The sequence below is a fragment of the Rhinolophus hipposideros genome, assembly GCF_964194185.1.
Source record: "Rhinolophus hipposideros genome assembly, chromosome: 4".
NCBI lineage: Eukaryota > Metazoa > Chordata > Mammalia > Chiroptera > Rhinolophidae > Rhinolophus > Rhinolophus hipposideros.
In genome coordinates, this window is record NC_138050.1 from 2633802 (window position 1) to 2648351 (window position 14550).

The 14550-nt window shown below is 35.2% G+C and overlaps 2 protein-coding genes across 14 annotated transcripts in view; one reads left to right on the forward strand and one right to left on the reverse strand.

The window, feature by feature from the left end:
* The window catches only part of ZMYM5 (zinc finger MYM-type containing 5), a 38023-nt gene that overhangs the window by 1638 nt on the left and 21835 nt on the right, over positions 1 to 14550 (forward strand). For 7 of the 13 annotated variants that reach the window (XM_081046751.1, XM_081046748.1, XM_081046753.1 and 4 more), the window contains 4 exons: positions 2149 to 2171; positions 3815 to 3887; positions 11315 to 11810; positions 12050 to 12143. In XM_081046751.1, coding sequence (XP_080902877.1) covers positions 11325 to 11810; positions 12050 to 12143 — 580 coding nt within the window. In that variant the 5' untranslated portion in view covers positions 2149 to 2171; positions 3815 to 3887; positions 11315 to 11324. Of the gene's footprint in view, positions 1 to 1795; positions 1893 to 2148; positions 2172 to 3814; positions 3888 to 11314; positions 11811 to 12049; positions 12144 to 14550 lie in introns of all 13 variants that reach the window. The other 6 variants (XM_081046750.1, XM_081046752.1, XM_081046759.1 and 3 more) reach the window with 2 other exon arrangements.
* Positions 5268 to 5648, reverse strand: LOC308496937 (small ribosomal subunit protein eS24-like; the record flags this gene model as incomplete). The annotated part of the gene is made up of 1 exon (XM_081046765.1): positions 5268 to 5648. The coding sequence occupies exon 1, from the start codon at positions 5625 to 5627 to the stop codon at positions 5268 to 5270; it is 360 nt and encodes a 119-aa protein (XP_080902891.1). The 5' UTR covers positions 5628 to 5648.

Below are 14550 nucleotides of genomic sequence, written 5' to 3' on the forward strand. Positions count from 1 at the left end.
GAAATAATCTAGTTGTCTCACACCACTCGTGATTCTGAGATTGATAGTGACAGCATGATCCTCCCATTAGGAAGTTAATGTGTTTTTTTTCCTTGTTATCAGAAAGTAATCTATTTGGTGTTCATTTTAGTACAATAAAATGCCCAGTTCTCTGTTAGCTAGTTAATGGTTTTAACACTAATCCTTGACTGAATCACTAATTTTATTAGGAGTGTCAAAATGGTGGCTTAAAAAAAATCTGATTTTACATTGTCTGAGATCCTGTAGAGTTTTTGGTCTGCCTTTTTTGTTTTTTCAAATTGATCAAACAGTTTTCCCTTGATCATCACAAGTAAACTTGTGATTAGTTTATCTTCTACAGTAGTATTCATTTCTTCCCTTTGCCCTTGTTGCTTCTCGCCAAACTTGGCTTTGCACTTACTGTGTTATGCTTCACAGCACCGCTCTTCGGTAATTAGACTTAGGACAAGGTGTCAGGATAGAGAGTGCTATTCTAGTTTTTAGGAGTGGACGTTGTTCAACTGGGTAATTATCCTAGGGTATCTGAAGTGGTGATAGTTAACATTCCCTATAGTTTGGGGAGATGGGGTGTGGGTAATGGTTCTAGAGATGTGATGGGCCTTGATAGGAAAAGGGGACTAGTTGGGACAGATTGACAGGGTAACAAGTCACTGACCCAGTTATCATTTAGAAAATCCATTTTTCTCTGCAGTGTTCTTAGGGAATTTGCAGCATGGTGTGGTACAAAGGATCAGGCTTTAGTCCCAGCCCAATTGGGGTACACATCTGCTCTCTTACTTTGGCGAGTACAAACTAACTAACGGTCAATAAGTGAAACTTTATTATGCACATCTTACTCAATTAAATGCACTCTTACTATGAATATTTTATAAATGAGTAAATTATATTTTTCTTTTCCAAGATTGCTGTGAAGGTTGAAATGAGGGATAAACTTAGTAAAGTGCCTGGCCCATAAGTTAAGGGACACACACACACACACACACACACACACACGCATGCACACGCACATTGTTAGTGGCAGCTATAATTCTTATGCTCTTTTTTTTTTTTTTTTGCTTTATTTCCTCAGCTTTTATCTTTTAACCCTTTTACTAGAGTTTTCCATTTCTGCTAAACTTTTATTTTCTAGAAGCTCTTTTTTATAGTAGAAAGGATAATTTTTTATGGTCTTTTGCTCATCACTTACTCATATAGAGTATGGATAGTTTTGTGGTTTTTCATTTTACATTTTCTTTTTCCTGCATTCTGTCTTTGTTTTTATTTCTTTTAACTATTTTTTTTATTAGAAACTTTCCTCATGTATTTCGTAATTGTTGACTGGTCAGCTCATGATCAAGAATTGGGAAATATAAAGTAGTTTGGAAGAGTGAGTGGGGCTTTCAACTTGGAGCTTCACTGTTGGATGATTCTTTTGGCCAATTGATGGGGAACCTCTTGAGTCATTATTTTTAGGTCTTTCCTTTTTGCTGGTTCCTAATCCCACAAAGAAAAGTGTTTCTGAGGAAGAAGTCTTTCAGGAAAGAGTCTGCTGCCTGGAAGATACAAGTGTGGATATAGCTCTCTGGGAATCAGTGGAAGAGTAGGCATTTCATATGCATGGTACTGAAGCATTCACCCACGCTTGGTGAACCCAAGACAAGGTTCTATCCTCTAAAAACAATAAAAGTCTGGACTTGTGCCAGGGTGGGGAAAGATCTGTTGACATCAACATGGAGGGAGGGAAAGAATATAGAGGTTTCCCTACCTCATTTTAGCTACCCACCTCCTATTCCAGGGACATCTGCAGCTACAGGTGTCTGAGCTTTCTGAGGATTCAGCAGCCTAAGTCGAGAAGTTTCTCAGTCTTCTCCATCACTATTTGGCAAACTTAGGTCAGCAGAGTTAGTTAACTACTCATGCATGTGCTCTTCAGCTTGTGAAATTTTGCTGCTTTTGTCTCTTTTTTTTTTTTCCTGTGTGCTGTTTATAGAGGTTTAAGACAGAAGTATAGTTGTGTGTGATCAGTCTACCAACTTAATCTCTATTGATTTTCTAGAGGCAGTAATTTTTTACTTAGGCACTTCAGTAATTCTCTTGCTATTTGTGGTAGTTGTTCATTTGATACTTTGTTTTCCTATCTCATTACAGGTGTTAGTACCTCCAGAATCAAGGTACAGCTTTATTTCATGATTTTAACAAAATAAAGGGTATTTTGTTTATGGGAATGTTTGTAATACATACTCAATAAACATGCAGGTGGCTTTGGAGTTGATTATTTTTATCTAAATGTACAAATGTTTTCATATTAAGAAAGATCTGTTCTGTGATGACGTAAGTGCATACAAGTGCCATACAACTAATTTGTGATCAATAGCGGTTCTGGAGCATACGTCCTAGTTATCTTTTCTAGAGCCTAGAAAATATAGGTGTACTTGTAGGTTGCCAAAAATGAACCTTTGAAACAATTCAGTATTTTAAAATACTTTTCTGGTGATTTTAACTTTTTGTAGGTTCATAAGCAGGTTAGTTTACCTTCCTTATCACATGCTGATCTTGTCATATTAATATCAACATTTCTATTTTAGCTTGTTTTTTTTTTGTTTGTTTGTTTTTTTACAGAAACCAGTACCATAGTCATTTATTATCATTATCAAGTATTATGGACTGTACATAGTTGCATGTGCTATACTTTACATGACTGGCAGTGGAGTGATTTATTTACACCAGCATCGCCACAAACATGTGACTACCATTTTTCCCCGAAAATAAGACCTAGCTGGACCATCAGCTCTAATGCGTCTTTTGGAGCAAAAATTAATATAAAACCTGGTCTTACTTTAATACAAGACAGGGTCTTATATAATGCAACATAATACTGGGTATATAATACAACATAATATAATGCAATATAGTATACACGGTAATGTGTTGTGCTACAACCATTACAATGGCTACAATGCCACTAAGTCATAGGAATTTTCCAGCTCCATTATAATCTTCTGGGACCACCCTCAGTTATGCTGTCCGTCCTTGACTGAAACTTCCTATGTGGCATGTGCCTGTGCTCGTGAAGTCCTTCACATCATACTTACAAGTACCTCCCCATCGTAAATAAAAAGTAAATATCCCCTCAATCAAAGTTTGCATTTTTACTGGAAGCTATTGGAAATAAGATCCATAAAATAACCTTATTATAATGTCAGTACTCTGACAGTTTTTTGTAGCACTGTGGTCAAGTTTCTATAGGAGATGGTCAACATGTAATTACATTAAGAAACTGTATTTTAGCTTGTTTTTAAGTGGACTCTTTAATATGTAAGTTCTTACTTGTACATAAATATACATAAATATAATTGAATATTCAATGGATACTAAATTATTCAACTTAATTGAAGGTGATCTCGAGAAAATTAGTAATACTCAGTTATAACTTATTCTGCAAAAACATTTTTGCAACTTTTAAAAAGCATATTTTAAAAATTATGACACCGAGCTGTTCATTTAAAAATGGTTAAATGGGGCAGCCAGTTAGCTCAGTTGGTTAGAGCATGGTGCTCTCAATAAGGTTCCTGCTTCCATCCCCACATGGGCCACTGTGAGCTGCGCCCTCCACAACTAGATTGAAACAACTACTTGACTTGGAGCTGATGGGTCCTGGAAAACCACACTTAAATAAATAAAAGTTAAAAAAAAAAAAAGGTTAAATGGCAGTTTTATGTTATATGTATATTTTATCACAATTTTTTAAAAAAGTAAATCTAGGAAATATTGGTATAGCTCGTTTTATTGCACTTTGCTTTATTATACTTCACAGATACTGCGTTTTCAACAATGTCGAGACAAGATCGACCCTCCACCAGCAAAAAGATGACTTGCTGAAGCCACAGGTGATAGCATTTTTTAGCAATGAAGTATTTTTACATTGCAATGTACTTTTTTTAAGCACAACACTGTCGTACATAACCTTCATGCACACCGGGAAATCCAAAAGTTTGTGTGACTCCTTATTGCCACCTTCGCTTTACTGTGGTGGTCTGGACCCAAACTCATAATGTCTCCGAGGTGTGCCTATAAAAACAACTGTGAGATGTTACTAAAAGTAATTCAATGCAATAGGGCAAATTACTCTTATTTATGTGTTTGTTTTAATGTTAACTTTTAATCTTTATCCCTAATTAAATACCCTATTGACTTTGCAAGGTTGTTAACCATTACATAGAGATAGTTTGCGTTTAAGAGTCCTGCTTGGGTTTTAGCCTAACGTTTTGTATAGTTTTGTATAGTTTTGTATAGTGGTCAGGTAATTTTGTATCGATCTTTTGTGTGCAGATTTTCCTTTGATTTTACATTACTTGATTTTCCATTTTCATTGTATCATACAAAATGAAAATGAATTAAATATTAAATAGTTATAATTTGTAGATGAATGAAATTCCACAAGAACACCAGGTAAGTGTTTTAGATTAGATGCTTGTTGAAATGTTAGAATGTAGGCAGAGCATTTGCCTGAATACCATCTCATGGGCAGGTATGTAACATTTTTCGCACTCTTTATTATGGTCTAGGAAGACTAGGGACTTACATGTCCAGTTGTCTCAGTAGGAACCTTGGAGTCATATATTTACAGTTTACAGTTTAGAAAACTAAAACTCAATTGAGGTGAAGTAATTTGCTAGTGCCACACAGCTAATTAACTCAGACATAAATTTTTCTCTCTGTTTTTGAACAATATAGAAATAGTAAAAACTTTTCTGTACTCTTGTGTTTATGGAATTAAGAAAGTGTTTGATGGATAAATTGAATGTACAATGGCTTTTAGTAGTGGTTTAACTGTTTTATAATCTGGGATTTGAAAATAGATGAGTCATCTTTTTTCAGAGGTAGATGACTGCAATGAGGTGAGCATACAGAGTGCCCTTTGTATTATTTTCTTAGAGAAGATTCAGACGGACCTAGCAGCTACCACCAGAGAATACTGTGGAGTCAGCTGTAACTCTCTTCCAGAAATTGTTCTTTTCTGTTTTAGGCAGATATAGAAAGGACTGAGAGTTCGTGTATAACAGCTCTTACATTTCATAAGTCAGTTTCGACTAAATTATTGCCTCTTTCCTTTGAAAAGCAACCACATAATACGTTTACTGAATTAGTGTTATCCGTGATCTCAAGTTTTATGTTTATTTTATAAGCCTTTTATTTTTAAATAAAAGTACTTAGTTTATTAGTCCTCTCATGAAAAATCTGCTCAATCACCAGTCACTGACGAATCTTTACTCCTTTTTGCCAGCACCAACATTGGCCTTTGCAGTCCCCCTAACTTTCTTCATTCTGTTCTTGCGTTCCTTTCGCTGTTTTCTTGAGGTCTTTTTCTTCTCATACAGGCCGTGTCTTGCAAGTCTATGTTTGGGTTCATTTTTCTTTGCATAATCCAGGGAATCATAAATCATGCCAAAGCCAGTTGTCTTGCCACCACCGAAATGGGTTCTGAATCCAAATACAAAGATGACATCTGGTGTCGTCTTGTACATTTTGGCTAGTTTTTCCCGAATTTCTGTCTTAGGTTCTGTTGCCGTCCCAGGGTGAAGGACATCGATGACCATCTGTTTCCGTTGAAGTAGTCTATTGGTCATGAACTTCCTGGTCCGAATAGTTACTGTCGTTCATGATGGCAGTGGGCCTCTTATTTTATAAGCCTTTTAATTAAACTGGTCCTGGAGATTTCTTACTTATCTTTGAAATCCACTTAACTTGAATATTGATTTTGTTTTAATTAGTTCATTGTAATAAAAGAGATACAAATTTTAAAAATTGTTTTCCCTATTAGTCAGTCACATAGTGGCTATGAAATAGATCTTGGAGTTCGATTTCCTGGATTTGAATCCTGACTCTGGCCTTGCCAGAAAGGGTGACTTGGGCAACCCAGGCAAATTCCTTATCTTCTGAGTCTTGGTTTTTAATGAGTAAAGAGGGTAAAGGAATAGTTCCTACCTCATGTAAGCATTAACTGAATTAATATACGAGTATGTAATGGCACAGCATCTATTACCAATAAATGTTATCTAGTACATGATTATAATTATTATCAATTAAAATTACTTGGGAAGATTTTAGAAGAAAAATGTTACTTCACATATTTCAATATGAGGTGTTTAAAATGGAATGACTGCCATGTGAAATGAGTTTTGTTTGTTTTTTTAATCATTCGACACCCATATAGTTCCCACCTGCTTCACTCTTGAGTTTCTAAGAAAATTGGGACCAGCATGTATGAACTTATCTCAGCTTTCCAGATAGAGGAGATTTCAAATTCATGATCAGTTTCACTACCACCTGTGCTCATCTCTCACCTGCTTATTAGCCTTGCTTTATTGATTATTCACTTCTCCAGATTCTTCAACTTTGTCTCTGTGTTGGGTCCTTTCCTTTGTTATACTCTGGTGCACAGAGGGTACACAGAAGTGTTTGCTGAATAAAAGAATTTGGAGCCTAGAGTTAGACCCCTGAGTTTAAGTCCTGCTTGGGCTTACCCAGAACAATTCAGTTAGCTTCTCTTTCCTGATGTAAAGTGGATTAAATTATACCTATGTCATGGGGTTGTTTTAGAATTTTGCATAGAAAACACGGCATCTATGTCTGGCAATTCCTGGACAAGGACAAAAAAGATTCGGAAAGATTCAATCGCATAGTTATGTTGGAAGTAGAGAATTTGAAAAACTGACCAAAAGACTAGGAAAAAAGGGATTGGACAATAACAGTCATTTTACTAGATAGAAGTATATGTGTAGTATAGTGATTATTTGGACTCCGGGTTATTGGTACTTGATAGACTTTTGTTACTGTTTTCTGTTTCAAAGGAAGACTTAGGTATTTTCCCCCTATGAAGGGTGAGGAGGTTAAATTGAGTACAGCAGATCCTTGAATAATGTTTTGTTTTAACATCGATGAGATGCTGTAGGAACTTAACTCTTGTTTATATCAGTTAGCTGATGGTAAAATGATTTCATTCTATGTTGTTTCGCTTGAAGTCACAGAACTTTTTTTTTATTAAGATATTTTATTTATTATTAGCTTCAGGTGTACAAAACAACATTATGATTAGACATTTACACCCCTCACACAGTGATAACCCCAGCAAGTCTACTACCCATCTGACACCGTACATCGCTATTAAAGTATCATTGACTATATTCCCTATGCTGTACTTTACATGCCACAACTATATATTTAAAATTATACTTGATATTCAATATTATTTTATTTAGTTTCAGATGTACCATGCAGTGGTTAGGCATTTATGTAACATATGAAGTGATCCCTCCGATAAGTCTAGTACCCATCTGATAACATACATAGTTTTTGTAATATTGTTTACTGTATTTCCCATACTGTATTTCACATCCCTGTGACTATTTTATAACCACTAATTTGTGCTTCCCTTCACCTTCCTCACCCATCCCTCTAACCCCCTCCCATTTAGCAACCATCAGTTTGTTCTCTGTATCTATGAGTCTATTTCTGTTTGTTTATTCTGTTCTTTAGATTCTACATATAAGTGAGATCAGTTGGTATTTTTCTCAGTCTGATTTATTTCGCTTAGCAGAATATCCTCTGGGTCCATCCACGTATTGCAAATGAGAAGATTTCATTCTTTTTTATGGCAGAGTAATACTCCCTTTTATGAATGTACCACAATTTCTTTATCTAATCATTTATTTATCATCATTTCTGTAGTTTCCATATCTTGGCTATTGTGAATAGCGCTGCAGTAAACATAGGGGTGCATATATATTTTTTGAATTAGTGATTTGGATTTCTTTGGATAAATACCCAGGAGTGGAATTGCTGGGTCATAAAGTTATTCTATTTTTCATTTTTTGAGGCTTGTTTGTTTTTTTGGTGTTGAGTTTTATGAGTTTTTTATAAATTTTGGATATTAACCCTTTATCAGATACATCATTGGCAAATACCGTGTTTCCCCGAAAATAAGATCGGGTCTTACATTTTTTGCTCCAAAACGTGCATTGGGGCTTTTTTTCAGGGGGTTGTCTTATTAAAAAATCATGTTAGGGCTTATTTTCCGGTTAGGTCTTATTTAGGGGGAAACATGGTGCCTTCTCTCATTCAGTAGGATGTCTTTTTGTTTTACTCATGGTTTCCTTTGCTGTGAGAAATCTTTTTAGTTTGATGTAGTCTCATTTCTTTATTTTTTCTTTTGTTTTCCTTCCCCGAGGAGATATATTGGAAAAATATTACAAAGGGTAATGTCTGAGAATTTACTTTCTATATTTTCTTCTAGGAGTTTTATGGTTTTGCATCTTACATTTAAGTCTTTAATCCATTTTGAGTTTATTCTTGTATATGGCAAAAGAAGGTGGTCCAATTTCATTTTTTTGCACGTATCTGTCCAGGTTTCCCAGCACCATTTTTTGAACAGATTGTCTTGACTCCAGTGTAAATTGTTGCTTTCTTTGTCATAGATTAAATGACCATATAGGCATGGATTTATTTCTGGGCTCTCTATTCTGTTCCATTGATCTGTGTCTGTTTTTATGCCAGTACCATGCTGTTTTGATTACTATAGCCTATAGTATAATTTAATATCAGGTAGTGTGATACACATATCTCCAGCTTTGTTCTTTCTCAGGATTTCCATGGCTATTTGGAGTCTTTCATGGTTCCACATACATTTTAGGATCATTTGTTCTAGTTATGTGGAAAATGCCATTGGTATATCGATAGGGATTGCATTGAATCTATAAGTTGCTTTCGGTAGTATATGGACATTTTGACTATTTTTCCTATTCATGAGCATGGTATATATTTCCATTTATTTTTATCTTTTTTAATTTTTCTCTTTGAGGTCTTATAATTTCTGAATATAGGTCTTTTACTTGGTTAAATTTATTCCTAAGTATTTTATTTTATTTTTTTGATGCAATTGTAAATAGGATTGTTTTCTTAATTTTTCTTTCTGTTAGTTCATTATCGGTGTATAAAAATGCAGTACTGAATATTAATTTTGTATTGTGCTACTTTACTAAATTTCTTTATCAGTTGTAATAGTTTTTTGGTGGAATCTTTTGGATTCTCTAATAATCATGTCACCTGCAAATAATGACAGTTTTACTTCTTCCTTTCCCATTTGGATGCCTTTTATTTCTTCTTGTCTGATTGCTGTGGCTAGAACTTCCAGTAGGACTGTATGTTGACTAAAAGTGGTGAAAGTAGACTTCCTTGTCGTGTTCCTGATCTTAATGAGAATGCTTTTAGCTTTTCTCCATTGAGTACGATGTTTGCTGTGGCTTGTCATCTATGGCCTTTATTATGTTGAGGTATGTTCACTCTATTCCCACATTGCTGAGAGTTTTTATCATAAATGGATGCTGGACCTCGTCAAATGTTTTCTCTACATCTGTTGATATAACAATACGATTTTTTTTTTGTCATTTTGTTTATGTTGTGTGTCATGTTGATTGATTTGTGGATATTGAACCAATCTTGCATACCAGGAATCAATCCCACTTGACTGTGGTGTATGATATTTTTACTGCATTGCTGAATTCAGGTTGCTAATATTTTGTTGAGGATTTTTTTTGTTTGTTTGTTTGTTTTGTTTTTGTTTTAGGTTTTAGAAATAACATTTATTTTTTTGAAAGTTAACGTGCATATAGTAAGAAAGTGAAAACACAAGACAGAGTCAGAATCACAAGCAGTTTGGTTTGATGTGTCCTGGGTACTGTGTGTATCTACACAACTAAGCTTCCATTTTCATGTAATTAAGATTGTATAGTTATGTGTCAAGCTTTTCCACACGTATGAATATTTACTATTTCAAAATCCCAAAACTATATGAGTATTTTGATAACCAAGAACACACTACACCAACTCAATCTGGAAGAAAAAGAATGTAATCTTGCCTTTCTTGGCGACAAAAATTTCATAAAGGATAAAAACGGCAACAGGCCTCTATGATAAAGGTATTGGCAGAGTTACAGTTAAAATACTGCATTCCCTTCATGTTCAATTAAAAATGAGACATAAAGCAACAGAGTACACAAAGTATTCTAAGAGAATTCATTATGATCTACACTTTTAAAATATTAACAAGGCAAATTTCCACGGAAATACTTGTGTATTTCGATAGTAAAGCCAACAGACGCTCACACATCGGTGGTTATCATCACAATGTAAATACGAACACACCTGCATACATCCCTCCCTCTATCCTTCCTTCTGCCCCTCTGCCGCCAAACTCAAGAACAAGTCTCATGAACAAGTCAGGACATCCATTTGTCAGAGATGGTTTAACAATTCCATGTCCAAGCTGCCTCTTTTCTAGCAATTGTAACAAAAAGATATTTACAAATTGGTTAATTCACTAGCTCTACTTTTTATCATAGTCACCTCAGGACATCTAAAAAGCTCAGCTATTGCAAAATAAAGAATGAACCTTGTCCACAACACAGGTACTTTACAAAAATGCACATGGATCTATGATTCTAACCTAAAACTGTCTTCTAGATGTGGGGATCCTAGCCAAGAGCCCTTCCCGTCACCCTTCCCCTTCTCCCTCCTCCACCACATCAATGACTAAGCACAGACCTACATCTAGTAGCTCCAAGAGGGGGATTAATAACAAAGACTCCCAGAAGACAGTCCTTCCTACAAACTAACAAAAGGGCATTTGTAAAGGGATTATTTTACTACCTCTACTTTTGATATACTTTGGGCATTAGGACTTGTTTATCCTTGAATACATAGCACTATTAACTAAAATGCACATTTATAACAATGGTTAGACAATCTGAACTTGTCTGAAAACTCCTGGGCACAGAACCTGTCTCTGTACTTCCTTTCCTCCCCCCACCCTGTGAGTTGAGGATTTTTGTATCTGTATTCATTAGGGATATTGGCCTATAGTTTTCTTTTTTTTATAATGTCTTTGTCTGGTTTTGGAATCAGGGTAATAGTGGCCTTGTAAAAGGAGCTTGGGAGCTCTTAGATATTTTGGAATAGTTTGAGGAGAACAGGTTGTTCTTTGTTTTTTGTTTTGTTTTTTCGAATGTTTGGTAAAATTCACCTATGAAGCCATCTAGTTCAGGACTTTTGTTTGTTTGGAGGTTGTTGATTACTGATTGGATTTTGTTGATAGTCATCGGTCTGTGCAGATTTTCTGTTTTTTCTTGATTCAGCCTTGGAAGATTGTATGCTTCTAGGAATTTATCCATTTCTTCCCGATTGTCCAGTTTGTTGGCATGCAGAACATATTGACGATGTTAAGTGAGGGCTTTTTTTCCCTGTTCTCTGTCTCTTACAGGTGCTCTGGCATGGATAAATGCTCAATGGGAGGATTACACTTGACTGAACAGACTCCTGTTTTATTGGAGAGTAAAACGATGGCAGCTAGTCTCGTGGACATAGGAAATTCATTTGGTGGCTCAACTAGTCCTTTAGTCAGTAGATGTAGAAACTCATTGGTGGAGGATGATGACGATGATGTTGTATTTATAGAATCTGTACAACCTCCTCCAACTTCTGCTCCAGCAATAGCTAATCAAATAAATTTTATGTATGCTTCATCAAGAAATGAAAAGCTACAAGGAAACTATTCCACAATTCTTCCTTCCACAAGAGATTTGGCTTCTCAGAACAGAAATATAAGTGAGACAATTGTTATTGATGATGAAGAGGACATAGAAACAAATGGAGGGGAAAACAAAAATTCTTCCAGTTTTAATGAATGTGGACTTCCTGAAACTAAAAACAGAACCAAAGATTTGGATTTCTCCACTTCCAGTCTTTCAAGAAGTAAGGTAAATGCAGGAATGGGTAATAGTGGTATCACTACAGAATCGACTCTGAAATTCAGATTGCTAATGTTACAACCTTAGAGACAGGTGTGAGCTCTGTGAATGATGGGCGAGATATGAACTTAATGATTACTCATGTAACATCACTATAGAATACCAGCTTGGGAGATGTCGCTAAAGGACTTCAGTCAAGTAATTTTGGTGTTAATATACAAACATACACCCCATCTTTAACTTCACAGACCAAGACTGGAGTAGGACCTTTTAATCCTGGTAGAATGAATGTGGCAGGAGATGAATTTCAGAATGGAGGACTTGCAACTCACCATAGTCCTGGTAAGCTGTGAGTGGTCTTCTACCCCGTGTAAATAAATGTTTGGCTATTGTTTAGTAGCCGTATCTATTTTATTTATGTTCTGTATGTGAAATATTTTATTTCTCTTGACTCTCAGATTAAGATAGAATATTTTACTTAATAAAACTGCAGTTTACTTGGTCTCTGAATTTTCAGGAATTTAATCTGTTTTGCCCAATGTGACTTACATCTAAAGTGTTTTAATTGAAAAACTCCATAACCATTACCACCACCCTTGTTTACTAGTGTCTATTTTAATGTAAAAATCAGAATTAAAAGATGGATGGTGAACTGAAGGAGACCATAAAGTAAATTTACATAGTAATTGAATTTATAATTAGTAACTTGAAATTTCAAGTTTTGCTTTACAAGTGTTTACCTTTGGACTGCTTGTCTGTGATTTTTGTTTTTAAATCAACATTTTATTAGTTACTTCATTTTAAAAGTTTCTTGCCTTTAAATTAGAGACCTGTATTTTAAAAATGTATTTTATGTGGACGGTCTTCTGATAAAATTAAAATATAGTAAAAGTCATTGAAAACTTAGACAATTTTTTGTGGCTTTTTCATGACACATTTGAGGTTGGGGGAGCATTTTGTTTTTTCTGTGGGGGAGTTGTTGATTTGGTTTTTTGGCCATTTTAGTGTTTTTAACTATTGACCAACTTAGAATTTGGGGAAAGGGCTGAAATGTAACTAGAGCTAAGAACCTAATCACTTATTGCTTTAATGAAGTGCTAGTTTCTTTTTTTCCTTATTTTATTAATCTTTTACTCTGGTCAGGAAAATACTACGTGATTACTAGAGAATATTTGGAAGCAAGCACAGTTAGACATAAGTAAATAACATATGTCACCATACCCCACTAACTAGGAGCGACCATTGTTAAAATTTGGGTTTGTTTGCTTTCAGTCTTTTGCCTCTGTGGTTTTAAAAAATGATTTACTTATTCTAAATATTAGTTTGTTATGTCATTAAAACTGTAAGTTTCACGGCTATGATGTATTTGTTTGTCTGAGATACCTGTTCCTCTACTTTGTTTTAGCATTTATATGGTTTCCCATTTTTTACTGTTGATTTTTTTTTCTTGTGTTTTTTGGGGGAGGCGGGGCTTTTGCACTTGGCACCAAAACTTGACTAGTGGTAATTTCTTAAAGGTTTTCATACTGAAGAGTTTTAAATCATATAATGAACTTTTCATCCTCTATTACATTAAAATCCATTGATCTTTGAATGGATCTTTTACTTTTGTATAATTTTGTAATATTGTGCTTTGGTTATTTGCAAAATTCGGATTCACTGAGTTATCCAGATTTTCTAAATGTTGACACTAGAAAGCTGTCAAGCTCACAGTGGTGGTTACAAGTTTTCAAAGGTTCTAATTTTCATTTGAAAGCTCAAATTTTCTTATTGGCATCAAATACTGTAATTATTCTTGAAGTGACAGGCTCATTTGATTTATTATATTTTTAAGAAAATGTCTGTTGATAACCAGTTTGTCAGTCATTCTTTGCAATAAAAAGGTGTTTCATGAAAAAAGGCTAGGTCAGCTTGCAATGCAACAGTTTTGCAAGTGCTTTTCCACTTTTCCTTAAGATAACCATTGTACTTTGGAATGAAAACAGAAGTGGTTTATGCATATTTCCCTCTTCATCATACAGAGTATTAAGATGTAATCAAAGGGTGAAATTTAGTAAAATTAATACTAATTTTTACTGTTTGATCAAGGACATCTGTTGTATACTAAATAATTTCAGTGGCTTTTGTCCCCGGGTCTTTGGAGAAAGACTAAATCCTTGGAATTTCCCGAGTAATAGGAATGTCTTTTGTATTGATGAGCTCTTTGGATCACACCTAAATTTGTGCTGAGAGATGATATGGCAAAAGCTGAGGAAGGGTTACCAGAAAGACCAACCATGTGATTAGAGTGTTGGGGCTTTGAGCAGGACAAGGCGGCGACAAGGCGGCGGGAGTTAAGTTCAATCACATGCGCTGAATAATTCTACCAGTCATACCTATACAATGAAACACCAATATAAACTCTACATTGAAGCTCAGTGCAGCCTCTTGGTGTGTGAACTCTTTGGTGTGCCAGGTGGGGGATCTCACCTGATTCCATGGAGAGTGGGAACAGAATCTCTGCATTTGGGACCCTTCCAGACCTCATCCTATATGTCTTCATTTGGCTGGTCCTCATTCGTGTCCTTTGTCATAAAACTGATCGTAAGTATAGAACTTTCCTGAGTTGTGTGAGTCATTCTAGCAAATTATCAAACCTGAGGGGTGTCTAAGAACCTACCAGAAGTCCCGGTGGCATCTGAAGTGAGGGCAGTCTTGTTGGGGACTGTGCTTTTAAACCTCTGTGGTTGGTTAGCATCAGAATTGTATT